This window comes from Globicephala melas, chromosome 1, assembly GCF_963455315.2.
Source record: "Globicephala melas chromosome 1, mGloMel1.2, whole genome shotgun sequence".
NCBI classification, from domain to species: domain Eukaryota; kingdom Metazoa; phylum Chordata; class Mammalia; order Artiodactyla; family Delphinidae; genus Globicephala; species Globicephala melas.
The window spans coordinates 403,877-422,842 of NC_083314.1; the positions used below are offsets into that span (position 1 = coordinate 403,877).

Here is an 18,966-nt window from a genome sequence, read left to right on the forward strand (position 1 = left end):
TTGATGCTTCTAGGAGATGTGCTTTTTGTCCCATGACCTGGAGCACCTCAGGTGTGCGCTGCTGTCCAGACATCCCCTGGGCACCGACTGTGCGCCGGGCAGAGGGATGCTCGTGTTGCCTGCGTCTGACCTCACAGGGCCTGTGGAGGAGGCTTGTACCCGCATTTTGAGAAGCAGAAATAGCTCGGTGGGGAGGGGAGGGTTGGGGGAGCAGAGTTTAAAAACTCGTAAGAACGTTACCTTAAATGAAGACCATCACGATAATACTTTTACCAGCAGGAGCTTGCAAACCATCTAAGCATCAAATACAGCACTACCGCGCAGCAGGGCATTATTTAGCTACTTGATAACAAAGGAAGTTTTTTTTTGTTTGTTTTTTTTTGCGGTACGCGGGCCTCTCACTGTTGTGGCCTCTCCCGTTGCGGAGCACAGGCTCCGGATGCGCAGGCTCAGCGGCCATGGCTCACGGGCCCAGCCGCTCCGCGGCATGTGGGATCTTCCCGGACCGGGGCACGAACCCGCGTCCCCTGCATCGGCAGGCAGACTCTCAACCACTGCGCCACCAGGGAAGCCCACAAAGGAAGTTTTTAATGATAAAGGAGAATGCTTGTGACAAAATTTTATGTGAAAAAAGGGCAGAATACCAAATTATATATAGTATGATCGCAACATGTAAAACACCCTCAGAGAAAAATACCGTTAGAAGCTTCTCCAAGGACGCTAACCTGTGTTATCTCTGGAAGGTAGGATCCTGGGGAATGTCTCCCTTAGTCTCCTTCCCTCCCCCGTAAACCTGGATGGCTTTTGTTATTAATGGGCAGCCCTGGTTTGAGTAGGAAGTTGATGTGCCGCTGTGTAGAGGGGGCAGGGCTGGCAAGGGACCCCGACACCCCGGGGAGGAAGGGGCTGCGGGGGTGGACTTGGGTGCCATCTTCCTGGAGGAGAGATTGAAACCCACCCTGGGTGGGTGCGGAGGGAGCCTGAGGCACGGAGGTGAGGAGGGTGGGGGTGCCGGGCGCTGTCACGCAGGGAGGAGGCGGCTCGAGAGTCCTCGCTGCGCCCGCGCTCCTTCCTGGGTGGAGTGCTTGGGTGCAGCCCGACGCAGGAGAGCCGCGTGCTTTGCAGGCTCTCGGCTCAGGTGACTGGTTCGAACCTCAATTCCAGGACTTGTGAGCTAAGTGGCGGGGGCTGCCTAGGCCCTGGGCCTCTGTTTTTGCATCTGTGAAACGGGCTGGTGTGTGAGTCTGGGGAGAAGCGGCTGGTGGCCCTGTGGTTGCTGCTTCACGGTGTTGCTACTGCTGGAAGTGCCCTGGGACTTAAAGGGATTACGACTAATACAGTCTTTTTAAATTTTTATTCTTATTTATTTATTTTTAAACAGGGACTCATATATATATATATATATATTTAATTTTATTTATTTTTAGCTGCGTTGGGTCTTCGTTGCTGCCTGCGGGCTCTGTCTAGTTGCAGCGAGCGGGGGCTACTCTTCATTGCCGTACGCGGGCTTCTCATTTCAGTGGCTTCTCTTTGTTGCGGAGCACGGGCTCTAGGCGCACGGACTTCAGTAATTGTGGCTCGCGGGCTTAGTTGCTCCGCGGCATGTGGGATCTTCCTGGACCAGGGCTCGAATCTGTGTCCCCTGCATTGGCAGGCGGATTCTTAACCACTGCGCCACCAGGGAAGTCCCAGCTAATACAGTCTTTTTTCTAAAATTCATTTTTATTGGAGTAGAGTTGGTTTACAATGTTGTGTTAGTTTCTGCTGTACAGCAGAGTGAATCTGTTATACATATACATAATCCACTCTTTTAGATTCTTCTCCCGTATAGGTCGTTACAGAGCATTGAGCAGAGTTCCCTGTGCTACACAGTGGGTTATTATTAGTTATCTATTCTATATATAGTAGCGTATATATATCAATCACAACCTCCCAATTCATCCCACCCCCCCTCCCACCCTATTAGCCATAAGTTCGTTTGCTACATTTGTGACTCTATTTCTGTTCTGTAAATATGTTCATTTGTACCATTTCTTAAGAGTCCACATATAAGTGATATCATATGATACTTGTCTTTCTCTGTCTGGCTTCACTCAGTATGACAATCTCTAGGTCCATCCACGTTGCTGTGAATGGCATTATTTTGGTTTTTTATGGCTGAGTAATATTCCATTGTATATATGTACCACATCTTCTTTATCCATTCATCTGTTGATGGACATTTAGGTTGCTTCCATGTCTTGGCTATTGTAAAGAATGCTGCAGTGAACATTGGGGTGCAGGTATCATTTCAAATTATGATTTTCTCCAGGTAGATGCCCAGTAGTGGGATTGCTGGGTCATATGGTAGTTCTATTTGTAGTTTTTTAAGGAATCTCCACCCTGTTCTCCATAGTGGCTGTATCAATTGACATTCCCACCAGCAGTGTAGGAGGGTTCCCTTCTCTCAACACCCTCTCCAGCATTATGGTTTGTAGATTTTTTGATGATGGCCATTCTGACCTGTGTGAGGTGATAGCTCATTGTAGTTTTGATTTGCATTTCTCTAATAATTAGTGATGTTGAGCATCTTTTCATGTGTTTGTTGGCCATCTGTATGCCTTTGCAGAAATGTCTATTTAGATCTTAACCCCATTTTTTGATTGGGTTATTTGTTTTTTTGATATTGAGCTGCATGAGCTGTTTGTATATTTTGGAGATTAATCCCTTGTTGGTTGCTTCATTTGCAAATATTTTCTCCCATTCTCTGGGTTGTCTTTTTGTTTTGTTTATGGTTTCCTTTGCTGTGCAAAAGCTTTAAAGTTTAATTAGGCCCCATTTTTATTTTCATTCCTCTAGGAGGTGGATCAAAAAAAAATATTGCTGCAATTTATGTCAAAGAGTGTTCTGCCTGTGTTTTCTGCCGAGAGTTTTAAGGTACCCAGTCTTACATTTAGGTCTTTAATCCATTTTGAGTTTATTTTTGTGTATGGTGTTAGAGAATGTTCTAATTTCATTCTTTTACATGTAGCTGTCCAGTTTTCCCAGCACCACTTATTGAAGAGACTGTCTTTTCTCCTTGCCTCCTTTGTCATAGATTTATTTACCACAGGTGTGTGGGTTTATTTCTGGGTTCTCTATTCTGTTCCATTGATCTGTATTTCTGTTTTTGTGCCAGTACCATACTGTCTTGATTACTGTAGCTTTGTAGTATAGTCTGAAGTCAGGGAGCCTGATTCCTCCAGCTCCGTTTTTCTTTCTCAAGATTGCTTTGGCTATTTGGGGTCTTTTGTGTTTCCATACAAATTGTGAAATTTTTTGTTCTATTTCTGTGAACAGTGCTATTGGTAATTTGACTGGGATTGCATTGAATCTGTAGATTGCTTTGGGTAGTATGGTCATTTTGACAATATTGATTCTTCCCATCCAAGAACATGGTATAACTCTCATCTATTTGTGTCATCTTTGATTTCTTTCATCAGTGTCTTACAGTTTTCTGAGTGCAGATCTTTTGCCTCCTTAGGTAGGTTTATTCCTAGGTATTTTATTCTTTTTGATGCTGTGGTAAGTAGGATTGTCTCCTTGATTTCTCTTTCTGATCTTTCATTGTTAGTATATAGGAATGCAAGAGATTTCTGTGTATTCGTTTTGTACCCTGCTACTTTACCAAATTCATCGAGCTCTAGTCGTTTTCTGGTTGCATCGTTAGGGTTTTCTATGTATAGTATCATGTCATCTGCAGACAAGGACAGTTTTACTGCTTCTTTCCCAATTTGTATTCCTTTTATTTCTTTTCCTTCTCTGATTGCCGTGGCTAGGACTTCCAAAACTATGTTGAATAATAGTGGCGAGAGTGGACATCCTTGTCTTGTTCCTGATCTTAAAAGAAATGCTTTAATTTTTTCACCATTGAGAATGATGTTTGCTGTGGGTTTGTTGTAATGGCCTTTATTCATAAACAGTCTTTAGCTTTTGGAAGAGCCTCTCCTGGCCCGTGGGCAGAGCCGTCTGCACTCGGGCCCGTGGGATGCTCATCCTATCCCCTTCACCCATAGCCGTCCCTCTGCCACCATGAGGAACATCTTCAAGAGGAACCAGGAGCCCATGGTGGCTCCCACCACCACCACCACCACCATGCCTGCTGAGCCCCTGGACAACTCCACCGAGAGTGGAGGCGCCAGGGAGGGCAAGGGGGACCTGTTTGCCACGTTGAAGGACCGATTCTTCAATGAGATGGTCAAGCTCCCTCGTGAGTATCGATCTGTATGCAGCTTGGGGGCGAGGGTAGGGGGGGTGCACCATGGGGGTGTGACAGCTGCGATCTTTCCTAATGATGTTTGGACTCGAGGCTGGATTATTTGGGGATCCCCTTCAGGAATGGGGGGCAGTGTGGTCTGGCACTAATGAAGGGAACAAGGGGGTTTATGTGCCCTACCCTCCAGGGGGGATAAACGTTCTTATACTTAGAAATCTGTCAAAAGATGGAACCAAAAGAAGATAAAAAATTATGAAACAGAAATCACTATTCAAGTTTTCCAGTCATACTTTAAAACTACTTTATTTTGCAAGATAGAAAATAAAACCCCCTACTGCTTCCTGGATTTCTGGTAAAGGCTGTGGGGAGAAACCCGAGGTCCGGATTCGGGGAGCAGCCCCACTGGTGGGAGGCGGTGCTTCAGCACCTCGGAGAGCAGCCCCGGCCGGCCCGCGGCCCGCCCCTCCCCGCACTTCCCCAAACCCGTGGGCCCTCTGAGCCCGGCCTCCTGGAGCAGGCTCAGCCCTCTCAGGACTGCGCCTGAGGGCCGGGCCTTCCTACCCCACCGGGGTCTGATGAGGACCCTCCCATCCTTCGTGTAAGCCGCAGTTCCAAGGGTCAAAGTCGTTAGATCTCAGCAGAGCCCAGATGGGGGCCCCGTGGTATGCGCCTGGCTGCTGTCCCTGTCACAGGCTGTCCCCGCTGGGGCGGCAGAAAGGGGAGGGCACCGAAGTATGCAACTTAACGTGGGTTTACAACGCGGGGTGCGGCAGCAGGGCCGGGCCCCGACCCAGCTTTCTATCCCTGAGGGGTCGGGGCTGCCCGAGCGCCGCTGACCCCATCTCCCTGTGGGCAGTGCCCCCCTGGGCGCTGGGCGCCATCGCGGTGCTCCTGGGCCTTCTGCTCCTCGCCTGCTGCTTCTGCATCTGCAAGAAGTGCTGCTGGAAGAAGAAGAAGAACAAGAAGGAGAAGGGCAAGGGCGCCAAGAACGCCATGAACATGAAGGACATGAAGGGTGGCCAGGTAGGCGGGGCCGGGTGACCAGAGGCCCCTCGATGCTCTCCAGGTGGGAAGAGCTCGCTCAGGTCAGCAGGGACTGTCCTTGACTGACCCGAAAGGAGGCCGTTGGGACAAAATGCTGGGAAGAGAGACCCCCGCCCACCAGGAAGCCACCATCGTGTGACCCGGTTTCCCACCGGCAGGGCTGCTGGACCATGTCCTCATTGTGGGGCCCTGTGGGTCCGTCTCTCGTCCACAAGGACGTGGCTCTTCTCCCCATCTTTCAGGGAGGAGCCTGGAAGACGCCCTGATGTACCTGTGTCTCCTTTTAAGTTTGCAGAGGCCCCGGGCGCCTCACTTTCCCCATGTTTGTTCTGGGAGGAATTTCTTGCTCAAGGAATCAGTGTGGAGGGAGGAAGGAGGGCTGATCTCAGGAGGTCAGCCAGGGGCCGTGGCCTTTGAGTTTGTGCGTGCACGTGCACACGTGTGTGAGAGCGTGTGTGAGCACGCACGTGGACGTGCGTGTGCGTGTGAGCCTGTGGGGGCCCCGGCCCTGCCATGCGGCTGGTCTGAGCTGCAGGATTTTCTTACCACTCTCTCCCTTCTCCTCCCACCTGTGGACTCGCCTGGCCTGGACGCCCGGCCTGCACGCCTGGTACGTGCTGCCCACGTGGTGGCCTGAGCTGGGGGCGGGGCGGGGGTCACAGGGAGGCTCCGCCACTCAAGAAGCCGCGTGGCATCTGGGCCGTGCTGGCCCCGCAGGGACAGGGCCGGGCTGGGGGCTGAGGGGAAGCGGGGCCCGACGGAGCCCCTCCAGCTCTGGGTTGGGGTCTGCACGGGGGCAGGCACCCCGCCTTTTCTCCCTTGACCCTCCCTCCCCTCCTCAGCCCCCCAGGACGATGACGACGCCGAGACGGGCCTGACGGAGGGCGAGGGCGAGGGTGAGGCCGAGGAGCCGGAGAACCTGGGGAAGCTGCAGTTCTCCCTGGACTACGACTTCCAGGCCAACCAGGTGTGCGGCGCGGGGGCGGCCCCCAGGGCTCCACGGGGCGGGCACCCCGGCTGTAGGGAAGAAGGGCTGTGCTACCCGCCGTCCACGTGCCGCCCTCCTCGGGCAGACCAGTCACCTCGCGGCGACCGTCTCCCCCGTGTTACTCCGATTCCCCGGGGAGGGAGATGGAGGCCGACTTCCTGTCCGGCACCCACCTGCCCGCCCCCTCGGGGCTGACCCGGCGCCCACTCACTCCACAGCTCACCGTGGGCGTCCTGCAGGCCGCGGAGCTCCCCGCCCTGGACATGGGCGGCACCTCGGACCCTTATGTCAAGGTCTTCCTCCTTCCAGACAAGAAGAAGAAATATGAGACCAAAGTCCATCGGAAGACGCTGAACCCCGCCTTCAATGAGACTTTCACCTTCAAGGTGACAGGCTGGCCCGCTGCGGACCTTCCCCTGGTCCTGGGCTGTGGCTGACGCCCAGAACCAGCTCGGCCTGGACCCGAGCCCGGGTGTCCGCAGACTTGGCAGGTGTCCTGCAGGGCCCCCAGAGGCCCCGAGCTGCCCTGACCCCTCCATCCTGCCTGTGCCCTGCAGGTGCCCTACCAGGAGCTGGGGGGCAAGACCCTGGTGATGGCCATCTACGACTTTGACCGCTTCTCCAAACACGACATCATCGGGGAGGTGAAGGTGCCCATGAACACCGTGGACCTGGGGCAGCCCATCGAGGAGTGGAGGGACCTGCAGGGCGGAGAGAAGGAGGAGGTGAGGGCAGGAGAGCTTGGCGGGTCCGCCCCACGCCCCCGGCTCTGTCTGCGGACGAGGGGGCACCTCAGGGGGACAGGACGCGTCACTCGTGTTTCTTCCGCGGCTTTGGGCCCACTTAGGGCCGGCGACCCACCTGGGGACCACATTCACCCACAGGGAGAGCCCACATTGTTCTAGAGGGTTCTCAGCAAGGGGGGGCCTGTCTTCCTAGAAACTGCCACAGCGCGCACGCACTCATTCGCCACATACTTATCGAGCACCTACTGTGTGCCAAAGCCCCCATTTAGCCCCCATCCCTTCCCAGCACCAGCTGGGCGTGTTGGCCGAGTCCATGCAGGTCGCCCGGAGGAAGGGTCAGCACCCTGACCGGGCTGTGGGTGAGGCGGCCAGCCTGGGTCCCGAGGCCCGCCTCTGAGAAGCCTCGACTGTGCCGTGGCGCCGGCCGAGCTCTCGGGCCCAGGAGCCCCCTCTTGCTAGTCACGAGGTCCTTGCCCTGTGACGCTAACACAAGGAAAGGGATGCCGAGGGCTTGGAGGACCGCAGCTCGCTCTGCAAGTGGGATGGCTGTGATCAGGAAGGGGGGCTCCCCGCATCCCCTCTTCGTCCCCCTCCGCCACCTGCCAGGCTGGGGAGGGGCCCCGGCAAACCCCACGCCGCCAGCAGCCTGTCCTCGGCACTGCAGTGTCCACCTGTCACGGCCAGGGCTGTGCCCCCCCTGGCCGAGGCCCCGAGGGGGTCAGCTGTGCTGGACACAGGCGCTGCTGCGCTGACCGCGTCCCCTTCCCCCGACAGCCGGAGAAGCTGGGTGACATCTGCACCTCGTTGCGCTACGTGCCCACGGCTGGGAAGCTCACCGTCTGCATCCTGGAGGCCAAGAACCTCAAGAAGATGGACGTGGGTGGCCTTTCAGGTGTGTGCGTGGCTTCTGGCCGCCATCGGGGGCACCTGCCAGCCGGTCGCGGCCCAGAGCCCTCGACCTGGATAGCAGGCCTCAGATGCGCGGGACACACAGGCTGTCTGAGCGGCTTTGGGTCCTCAGGGCAGGACGGGGCGGGGAGCCCCGCTGAGAGCTGCCTTTCTGCTGCTCTCCCTGTGGGCTCTGGAGGGAAGGGGTCAGGGACGTCACCCCCAGGTGAGGCAGGGACAGGGAGGGCAGGCGGTGGGAGGGCTCGGCCTGACGCGGGCCCTTCTACCGGGGGCGGGGGAGATGGGGGTGGCCCTGCCTTGGAAGGGGCTCTGGGCGGGGCTGGGGGGTGCGACTGCCCGGCCTCCTGAACTGCTCAGGTTCCCGCCAGCCCAGCTCTGTCCCTGAGCCCCCGTGTGACCTCGGGCAGACGGGTGCCCTTCTCTGGGCCTCGTTGCTCATTGACAAGGTCGGGAGGATGGGATGGGGTGGGTCGCTGACGTGCCCCCTGCCCAGGACGGACACCACCAAGTGGCCCCCTGGCTCCTCACTGAGCGCCGGCCCGTCCCAGCAGAGCCCCGAGCTCCAGGCGGCCACAGCCATGGCGGGTCCCAGAGGTGAAGCCTCTGGCCGCCCTGGCCCGGAAGCTGGCTCTGCCGTCCCTGGGCTGGCGGGCCGGGCGCGTGCTCAGGGCCTCGCCGGCTGCCTCCGCACAGACCCCTACGTGAAGATCCACCTGATGCAGAACGGCAAGAGGCTCAAGAAGAAGAAGACGACAGTGAAGAAGAAGACCCTGAACCCGTACTTCAACGAGTCCTTCAGCTTCGAGATCCCCTTCGAGCAGATCCAGGTGCTGGGCTGGCAGGGGTGGACGTGGGGCGGGTGGCCTCCCCCACTGACTGCTACAGACGGCCGGCCGGCCATGCCCGGCACTTCCCAGCCCGCCCCTTTTCTGGGGAGGTGAGCGGGAGCTGCTCACAGACACCTCCTTTTGGCCGCGAGGTGGTGGCAGGGCGTGTGTGTGGAGAGGCTGCAGCCGCTGAGGCGGTGGACGCCCACCTGCCCCTGCTGCCCCTCCACCCCCCAGTCCAGGTCACTTCCTCCGTGAAGCCTGCCCTAACTCACCAGCCGGACGTCACTCCCTCTGAGGTCCCGAGGTGCCTCCTGCTGGCCTCTCGGGTGTGACCTTTGTCACCTTGCGAGGATGCGTCTGCCCTTCTGCTCCCAGGCGCTCAGCACGCTGCCGGGGGCCTGTGTTCAGTCGTTGGTAGAAGCGAAGAATGCGTCAGAGGCACGGGCCCCACCTCTGTGTGCCTGCCCGCCCAGTTAGAGCTGGGGAGGGAGGGGCCGGCCGCCGGGCCCTTCTCCTGCCCACTGCCCTTCCCTTTGCCCCCTGCAGAAAGTCCAGGTGGTGGTCACCGTGCTGGATTACGACAAGCTGGGCAAGAACGAAGCCATCGGCAAGATCTTCGTGGGCAGCAGCGCCACGGGCACGGAGCTGCGGCACTGGTCCGACATGCTGGCCAACCCCCGCCGGCCCATCGCCCAGTGGCACTCACTGAAGCCCGAGGAGGAGGTGGACGCGCTGCTGGGCAAGAACAAGTAGGGGCCGCGGCCAGAGCCGCTGCTGCCTCAGCTGGGCAGCCCTCGAGGCGTCCCTGCCCACCCGTGTGCGGCCGTGCCCTCGCTCCTCTGCCCTCGTCCTCTTTCTAAAGACCCCCTCCCTCCAACGGCGGCTGAGGAGGGCCCCTCGGAGGTGAGAGAAGCCTGGCCCGTCGTCGCCCCGGGAGCTTCCTCGCTGCATGCCCGCCACCCTCCTCCTCCAAAGCTCCGCCCAGCCCTTACCCCGAGGGAGGCTCTCTCGGCAGAAAGTGGTGGCATTTTCTGTTTTCTGAGCGTTCCGGACCAACGCAATGGCAGCACCTCCTGACTCCTGACGGAAGGCAGCCAGCGGCCAGGGATCCGTGCGTGTGTGCGCATCCCCTGTGCTCGTGGAGGGCCGCGGACAGGGTGCCTTGTGGGAGCAGAGGGCTTAGAACCCTGCTCAGACTGGGGAACTCCCACGCTGTGTGGGAGTGGCTGTTTGTTTGTTTGGGAGGCGAGACGGGGAGACTGGACTGTGCAGAGCCAGGACCAAAGCCCGGTGCCGGCGTGGACCTCCTCCTGCTGCCGGGGGCTTCCCGGGACACCACAGACCTGAGCTATAGGCTAGACTGGCTGGACTTGAACGGGGACTGTCCATCCCGCGACCTCACCTTGCTGACGGGTGATGTCAAACCGCAAAGAAACAGAAGACCCGCTTCCCAGAAAGGCCAAAATGAAACTGCCGGGCCTTTGCCCTTGCGGTGGGAGACCCAGATGTCGGCTCCCTTTCTAGGACGGAAGCCAGCAGTCACTGGCATCTCTTCCCCTCCCGCCTGTGCTTCTCCCTTAATCAAAGTGGAGCTGCGCTGTCTGAAGACACGGTATCCGTTCAGGGCCAGAGGGCTTGAAAAGGAAGGTTTACAGGTTCTTAGCTCCCCTGAGGCCCAGGTAAGGAGGGGAGGGTAGTGGACAGCTAGCTGAGTTTTCCCAGGGGTCCTGCGGGGAGGCCCCCGCCCAGCACTCCCGAGGGACTTGCTGTGAATCCCGAGGAGCAGGGCGGCCATTCCGAGCGGTGGCGGAGGACGTGGGCCGGGTTCTGCCCCGCGGTCACTGTGCTCGTTCCCCGCTCACCTCGTGTCCCCAGCATCGATAAAAAGCCATATATACGTTAGTCCAGTGTGCACCGAGTCTCCTTCCAAACCTGCAGCCTGGGCGAGAGCATGCGGCCCCCCTCAGCCGCCCTCGTCTCTGCAGCTGCAGGCCCCGGCCCTCTCCTCGGCCCAGAACACTCAAGGCTTCCCAGCACCCGTGGCAGCACCCGTGGCAGCCTCTTTCCCAGCACCCGTGGCAGCACCTCCCACCCCGTCGAGCCCCCCTGGCGTCTGCGGGCACCTGAGGCAGAGGGACGTCTCTTTCACTGTCAGAAAGGAGCAGGCATGTGTTCCTGCCCGGCTGCGTTTCCTGGCCGGGCAGGTGGTAAGAAGCCGTCTCCTCCAGGAGCAGCAGCTGGGCAGTGGGGCTCAGGCTTGCCCGTGGCCCTTGGTCCTCAGGAAGTCATTCTTCACTTGATGCCGAGAAGCTGGGACCTGACGAAGACTGTGGGCTGGTCCTAGGGCCCGGGCTGTAGGACAAGAGTGAGGCTTCAGGCCCGGGGGACCACAGGGGGCTGTCCCGGCCTGGATGCCCCCCTGCAGAGCTATGGGATCTGGTGCTTCCTCGGGGCCCCCTCCCCCCAGCCTCCCCCGGGGCCCACAGAGCTGACTTCTCACCCTCCACCTTCACTCTCCCGCCCCTTCCCGACCACCTTCCACCATCTGGGATTCTCGTCCACCCCCCTGAGCCCAGGACTCGCCTCTCTCCCGGCGGGAAGGGGAGAGGCTCCGCAGCACGTCTGCTGCTCTGGGGGTCCTGGGCCCGGAGACGCGGCTGGATTACGGCTCTGGGCCCACCTCGAGTGGGTAGCCTCAGGGGCAGGGAGGTTGAGTGTGGGCACCAGTGCGGAGCCAAGGGGACGCGGGAGGGGAGCAGTGTGCTCCTGGGTTCTGGCCGGTCCTGGCTGGGCCCCTGCCTCAGAGGAGCCGTCTGAGCAGAAGGCATCTACCGGGCCCACAAACTAGGTGGGGAAACAACACTGGTCCCAAGTGTCCTGCACCTGAGGGTCCTTACCCAGTCCACAGAGCACCTTCACTGCCACCAGGCTCGTTTCTGGCGTGTCGGCATCCTGCCCTGAGTGGGCCAGAACTAAGGTTGGCTACGAGGGGTTCTGGAGGCCTCCAGGCTGTGCGTTTTCACTCCCAAAGTCTATTGCAGAGAGGAAAGTAGAAGAGGCGATTTTTACAAAGGGACTGAAACCATGAAAAACGAAACCCAGTGCCACCCAGAAAATGGAGGTGAGGCCAGAAAGCTCTGTTTCCTCCTTTCTCCTTGAATAATCATTCCAGAGTGGAACCAACTCCGCCAGGGCTCTGGGCACGTTTCCGGACTTTGGCCGCGCAAGCTGAGGGCTGGGGGAAGCTGGGGGAAGCCCCCGATGATGAGCGACCGGTGCCGGGCCGGATGGGAAGTGACGTTCCGGGTCGCTCGGCTGGGGGAAGGGACAGCAGGGATGCACGCAGCCTCAGGCCTGGTCTTTTTACTTCCCAGGAACCATATGTAGCTTGTGCTTCTAGAATTGGTTTGAGATGGTCTTGCTGGCCCAGGGCTTCAGTGAGGGGTGGGGGTGGGGGTGGGGTCGCTGCAGGTCCCCCACTAGCCCTGCAGTGGGAGGTGGTGGGTGAGCGAACTGGGGGGGCCGCCCCTGGGGTTGGGGAGGGAGGGCGTCCCGCCCCCCACGTGTCTGGCTTCTGTTTCCCTCAGCCCCACAGAGAGGCTGTCCCTGGGTCTCCCTCCACTCCATCCCCCTTCCTGCCTCAGAGCCCTGGTTCTGCCCTGGGTGGTGGCAGACAGGGGAGGGTCCCCAGGCCTGATCGTGGTGACCCTCAGCCCCCCAACATGGTTGCCAGATTTGGCGAATAAAAATGCAGGGCACCAAGTTAAATTTGAATTTCAGATAAACAACCAATAATTTCAAAGTGTAAGTCAGTCCCTCCTAGGCGCTGTTTGGGACTCACCCAAAACTCAGGCTGCCCCGCCGTCCATGCTCTGTCTGGCAGGCCAGTCCTGCGACCACTGCTGCCTCGCTCTCACCCCGAGCCTCGGGGCAGGGACAGGTCACCAGGATTCTACCCATTCTTTGAGCTGCAATACTGGGAAGGGGGACACTGTGACTTGAAGACACAAGAATATATTTTTTAAGCGACAACAAGAACCTTCTGAAGCCATTTGAGCCTCACGGAGAGGGTGGTCACCTGTGAACACGACCCCAGTCTCATCCCACCAAGATGCATGTCTCAACTCTGTGTAAATAACCGCATGGCAATGCTGAGTGCCCCCAGCCCCGTTTTACACAACTTGAACTGCTCCTTCGACTCTGTGTGTAAAGTCCTTCCCCTCGCCCTCCCGGCCCCCCTGCCCTGCCACGCGCCGGGGGGGAGTTGGCCTCTGGCCCAGGTCTGACCAGGGGACCGTGGGCAGAGCTGACCCTCGGCGCCCTGCGTCCAGCCCTGTGCCCTGTGTGTGTGTGTGTGGTGTGCCCCCTCCTCCCACTCTCTGAATTCACTGAAAAGCCATACAGGGGCCCCTGCGGGGCCATCCTCCCAGGGCTCCCCTCAGGACACTCGTGAAGGGCTCACCCATCGTCACCTCTGCTCCCAGCCCCACGTTGCGAGGACGGATGGTGTCCAGGTCTCCCAGTGGGGCCCCAGCAGATGCCCCCGCTGGCCCGGCTCCCTCACCTGGTGTTGCGGTCCGACTCCACGTCGGGGGGTGGATGGGCCATGGGGGTAGCCCGTGCAGGCGACGAGGGTTCTCAGGAGCTGTTGGTGGCCGGGTCTGTGGTCAGGTCCCCAATGCCGCCCGGGTGGACAACCAGCCCTGCTCACGTGACACTGGGGGCTTGGGGGGCCAAGGGTGGCAGTGGGGAGGGACCCTGGGGGCTGGAGAGCACAGTAGGCCAAGCTCCCCCGCATGCTCTCTCCTGCGGCTGGGCGGCTCTGGCTACGAGGGACCCTCGCCAGCGCCCCGGCCCAGCCCCGGCCAGGTGTCCCATGGGAGGGCGGGAGGTAGAAGGGGGCCCCAGGTCCCGAGCCATCTCGCTGAACCAGGAGGGACAGTAGCCGCAGGCCCCGGTGCAGAGGAACGCCACGCACGGGAGCGACCCCTCCGGCCAGCCCTGATGGGAGGAGGGGGAAATGCAGGGGGTCTGACAGGAGCGCCGCCGAGGCCGCAGGTGGGCAGGCGGGCCCTGTGCGCTACGAGCCAGGCCCCTTGTGCTGGGGGGGTGGCGGGAGCCGGGGGTGCATAGGGCCCCCCTCAGCCATCGGGACCCCAGGACCCCTTCCGAGAAGCCAGACGTTCTGCCCTGGCGCTTCCTCTCCGAGGGCGGGATCCGCTGCTTCTGAAATCCTGGGGTCTGAAGACTGCAAGAGCATGGCGGGCAGGCCCCAGGCCCCCTGGCACGCGCAGCCCCACCAGGACCCCTGCCTTCGCCGTCCCAGGAAGGACCCATGTCCAGCACCCACCCCCCCGCCCCGTGGACTCTGTTCTTGTCTCATCTCTTGTCAACGTGTTCTTTTGTAATAAGCGGCATCTCCTTATTAAAGGAATGAGCTGAAAGCACGCTGGGGGCGGTCTCTGGTGGTTCCTGCGGGGCTGGGGAGCAGGAGCCGCCCCAGGGTCCGCGCGGGGGGTGAGGCTGGGGACACGGCTCTTCCCTCGGGGGCTGGAGGAACCAGAAGGCCAGGCCAGGTCCGGCTGGGCGGTGGGCGCGTGGGCCCTCAGGGCAGCTGCTGGGGTGGACTAGACCCCCGGCTCCCCACTGCCAGCAGAGCCGGGCTCGGGGCGCGGCCACCGTCTGGCCCTGGGGTGGGGTCAGAGGAGGGACGGTTCCTACAAGCCCTCGGTTAGCTCACCGCAGCCGACTTCTTCAGACGTCTGTGACTCCTGAGGCCGAGGACGGGGCTTCAGGATTTTCTGGAAAGAGACGGTAGGGCAGCACCGCCCCCATACCTGGAAGGGTGACCCGTCCTCACTGCGATCTGGGGGCCGTCTCCGCAGGGAGGCCCCCGCAGCCCCTCTGCCGCAGGTGGAGCGGGGCGTCCGGCTCAGGGCCAAGCTCCAGGGACGAGAAGGCAGAGCCTGTAAGGTTGGCCTGGCAGAGGCTGGGAATGAGGGGGGCAAGGCCAGCTCAGCACGAGGGCTGGGGAGTCTTCAGGAGGGAAGGGCCGGGCCTCACCACCTCCAGGCGATGCCCAGTCTCCGCTGACTGCCCGGGCCCAGCGGGCACCCAGAGAAGCCCTCACTCCAGACCTGATCCTTTGCCTCCGATTTGGGCCGCAGGCCAGCAGCCGGGTGGCCGCAGGGGAGAAGACGCCTCCCTCCCTCACCTCCGCGACCTCCAGCTCGGTGACGGGGCCTCCGCTGGGTGTGAATGGGTCTGAGCAAACCAGATGGGGTGCACTAGGACGGACGGAGGGCCCGACCCTGGCCCCCCTGCCAGCGGCCGAGCACCTTAGCCTCCAGTGACCCCCACCAGCTGCCTTTAGAGTTCGGAGCCATGGAGCGGTTCCGGCTGCCCTGAACCGAGCGGTGGCCCTGCAGAGACAGTGCTGCACAGAGCAGCGGGCAGAGACCCCGGGAACCCAAGGAAGCCACCTTCTCAGGGCCCCGGCCGCCCGGGGTGAGAGCACCAGTGCCCACCCCCGAGGCTGGGAGCCCCCCAGGCTCCTCCTTGGCCCCTGTGGCCGTCCCTGGGACAGAGGCCCCCAGTGGCAAGGATGGTGACATGAAACTACCACAGGCTGGCCCTATGTAAGGTTCTATAAACCCCATTTCCTAAACTGTGGAGACAGTCACAAAGTTAAAACACAATTTACTTATTTATAAATACTGTTGTGTTTACAGGCATCATGTAGATGTGGATATTATTATTCCCAAACTTTCAAACACAGAATACTTAATAATACTATATAATAACCAGTAAAACAAGATCATTCATCTCAGAGTTGAAAGGCCACTCAGAATTGCATAAAAATACATTCAGCTCACAAAGCGCATCTGGGTCCCTCCCTAAACCCCTATCCCCACCACGTGTATTTACAACGGAGCCGACTTCAAACGGTCCCTCTGGTGCTTTCTTGGAGGGGAAGTCAGGTGGGGGTAAGGTGAACAGAGACAAAATGCTACCCCTGGAATGGGGGTGTGGAGACCCCAGGGAGGGTCTCACGGCTCTTTCCACCGATCAAGACAGAGGCAGAGGGAACGGAGGGGGACGAGGGGGGACCACGGCGCTGCAGCCTGAGTCAGACTCCCCCATGGCGGGACATGGGGACACAGTCTCACCCTCCCCCACCTGGGGGCCAGCCTGACAGCAGCCCCAGCCTTTCAGGGGTGCAAGGGGACCCCCACCCCTGTGGCCCACCTCCTGCTGTCTTGGCTTGAGCCCCTCGCCTTTCCCTCCGAGCCCCCTCCCCAGAAGAGCGCGGTATGGAGAGAGGACGCAGGTCAGGCTCAGAGGCCAGCCTAGCACCCCACGTCCAGGACCTGCCCCCACCCCGAGTCCTGCTTCTGTGAGACCATCGAGGCTTCAACGAGGCCCCCGGGGCCCTGCCTTTCCTGAACCCGCTCCTGCAAGGCAACAGCAGATGAGCCACTGTCCCAGACGCACCGACACTGCCTGGTGCCCTCCTGAGGACTCACTCAGTCTCTAGCTGCGCAGACGAGGCCAGGCTGCCCATGGGCCCCGCCCAGGCTAGGGCCAAACCTCACCTTCGAGGGGGAAGTGGCACAGCCAGTCAGCTTTGCAACCGGAAGAGTCGGGGCTGATTCGTGGACAATCTCTCCTCTAAAGCACCACCAGCTCCAAGTGAGAAAAGCAAAAAATTAATGGGGAGGAAGATGAGAGTAGGCGGGAGGGTGAAAGGTGTGTTTATTTTGCAAAGACAGGAGCATCGTGAGGTCACCTTAAAGGGCCACCCAGGAAAAGTTTGCTGGGAGCATTAGGGGAAAATCTGGAGAAGTAACAGAAAAGGTCACTCTGGCAGATTCCCAGTCCCAAATGATAAGCAGATTAATTGGAGAAGAAGCTCAGAGAGAAGCCCTCTGGGGAATGGAGGGGGGAAGCAAAAGATATGAGTTAACAGAGTAACACACTTGGATGAAACTGGGTGATGAGACTGCATTTTGAAATCTCCATGTAGCAAACACGCGTGTGCACACAGGCTAGAAGCAAGAGTGACCCCCAAAGCTCGAAACCTCCTAAGGCAGCATCAGGCCAACCCTCAGCCGTGTCTGTCTCTACATGTGCTTCCCAAGGAGGGGCTCCCAGGACCCCTCCTCAACCTGACGTCCGACCACGACCCTCACAGGAGGGGCTGCATCGCCTGCTACGCGGCCACCGGCCGGTCCAGATTCTCCCGAGCCCACCTCACCCCCAAGCAGCTGTGACAACGACGGTTCCCGGGGCCGCAGTGAAGCTGATCTACTGCCCAATCTAATCAGAGCACAAGCGATCAGTGGCCATCCTTGACACAGTCTACACACCCATCCGGGGGGCCGAGCAAAGCTGAGGGATGCGGGCCCCAGACCCTGGCCCTCCCCCTCCTCCCCGGGGGCTGCTCGGTCCTGCAGCCTTTGGTGTGAACTCCCTGCAGCCCTGCTCAGGGGAGGGACCTCGGCTTGCGACAGCCCCACAAAACTAAAGGCTGGGGTTTCCTCGAGGAAGGCCCTCTGGTGCTTAAGGCAGAGCTGAGTGGCCGGTGGGGAGAAACACAGCGGGTCTGCCGTCTGGACGCCAGGAGCCGGGCCCCTCCCATGAGAACCACTCATCCAGAGGCCGTGTTTCCACCCCCGCGGGTTTGCATATTCTCACCAGGCCATCAGGAGGGACGGCCACTACCCTCCAGACTGAATTCACTTTCCCACCTTGACACACTCTTAAGCCATCTTAATGAGAAGAAAAGAATTTTTGAAGTTAGAGCAAAAACTCTGAGCGAGAAATGTTCTGGTCTCCCTAGGAATCAACAAACCACAGACTCTCAAGCCAAGAAGGGGTCCTGAGGACCACCGACCCAGCCCCCTTTCACAGACGGCCGCACGGCGGGTCAGGACAGGCGCTGGCCCTGGGCCCCGACGCCCGGTCCTTTCAGCGGCCTCGTTCTGCCGCCACAGCTGCCTTCCTACAAGGTCAGGAGACACACCCTCCGAGGTGCTGAAACCTGCCTTAAAACTCAGTAATGGGGACCACGCTCTGTACTTGTAACTGGGCCCCGACAGGGGCAGGACCACCTATGACCGCTGGCCGCCACGTCCAGAGTCAGGGGTGGTGCTGGAGGCCAGGACGCCAGCGCTCACCCAGTGGATGGAACCAGGGGCCCACTCCCTACTGGCCCAGCTGCTGAGTCCCCGAGGTTTTCCCTTCGGAGGCACACGGTGGCCTGGAAGCTGGGAAGCCCCTCTGTCTGTGTCCGTCTGGGTGGGAGAAGCCTGCTCCAGGGCCAGAAACCTGGAGACGGAGACGAGCTGCTCCCCTCCACGCTGGCAGTTCACACACACCTTGGTGGGGTCCACAGGCTTGGAAGTGGGATTCCAGCTGCCTTTTGCCCCGAGTGGCGCTAACATGCACACGATTTGCTCAGCGCAGGGAAGCAGAGGAGCTGACGCCCTGCAAGTGGGCCGAGGAGACAGGCCAGCGCGCGTCCTTCCTTCAGACCCTTCCAAGGCCCAGCCTGGGGCCTCAGGCACGAGGGGGAGAAGCAGTGAGGCTTCAGCCAGAGACTCAGACGCTCAGAGGCTGGTTGTCACTCCCAGAGGTGCGGCCTGTCCAGAAAACGGCTGGCCAAGGCCGACGAGGCCCTCCCCCCAGCGCTGACCACCCATCCAGGCACCGCGGTGACAGGGCGCAACCCCAGAGGTAGCGAGGGGGCCCCTGACCATCACCTCGCGGACCAGCACAGCCTGGAAAGAGACCAGATTCAGAGTCTGTCTCACAGACTTAGTTGCATAAGAGAGAGAGCGCCTGAGATCACGGGCTGGTCCACACCACGGGCTCTAGCCACAGAGCCTGGCTTCCTGAGTGGAGAGGCCTGACACAGAAGGGCTGGAGGGAGGCGCGGGACACAGCCCGACCGGGTTCCGAGAGCCGCCCGCGCCCCCGAAAGGCACAGACGGAGCGGAGGGCGTGCTGCGGCCCCTCTGCCTGGTCTGCCTGATGCAAGAGAGTCCAGGTGACGTCCTAATAATTCAGTTTCCTTTTCCAGTCCTGGCCCAGCACCCAGGGTGTGCCGGAGAGCCAGGGTCAAGGCCAAGGCCTCGTGCCTGCTCCCCTCCCCCAGAACAAAGGAAACGCTACAGTGGAAGATATGAAACTTCACTTTCAGCATCCCCCCCA

At 59.8% G+C, this 18,966-nt stretch overlaps 1 protein-coding gene and 1 long non-coding RNA gene across 7 annotated transcripts in view; one reads left to right on the forward strand and one right to left on the reverse strand.

Moving 5' to 3' along the window:
• SYT2 (synaptotagmin 2) overlaps window positions 1–14,198 on the forward strand; it is an 87,818-nt gene extending 73,620 nt beyond the window's left edge. For 5 of the 6 annotated variants that reach the window (XM_030844413.2, XM_060297411.1, XM_060298106.1 and 2 more), the window contains exons 2-9: window positions 4,035–4,228; window positions 5,091–5,257; window positions 6,129–6,245; window positions 6,485–6,652; window positions 6,824–6,991; window positions 7,787–7,904; window positions 8,615–8,748; window positions 9,298–14,198. In XM_030844413.2, the coding sequence (XP_030700273.1) occupies window positions 4,051–4,228; window positions 5,091–5,257; window positions 6,129–6,245; window positions 6,485–6,652; window positions 6,824–6,991; window positions 7,787–7,904; window positions 8,615–8,748; window positions 9,298–9,504 (1,257 nt within the window). In that variant the 5' untranslated portion in view covers window positions 4,035–4,050 and the 3' untranslated portion in view covers window positions 9,505–14,198. Of the gene's footprint in view, window positions 1–4,034; window positions 4,229–4,744; window positions 5,258–6,128; window positions 6,246–6,484; window positions 6,653–6,823; window positions 6,992–7,786; window positions 7,905–8,614; window positions 8,749–9,297 lie in introns of those variants that run through there. The other variant, XM_060295949.1, reaches the window with a different exon arrangement.
• LOC132597276 (uncharacterized) lies at window positions 4,505–18,957 on the reverse strand. Its single transcript, XR_009563847.1, has 6 exons — window positions 12,593–18,957; window positions 11,649–11,783; window positions 10,875–11,103; window positions 6,833–10,690; window positions 6,490–6,568; window positions 4,505–6,295 (listed from the first exon to the last, which is right to left on the reverse strand). It is a non-coding gene; the product is annotated as an uncharacterized lncRNA (long non-coding RNA).
• Window positions 18,958–18,966: the final 9 nt, after the last annotated feature.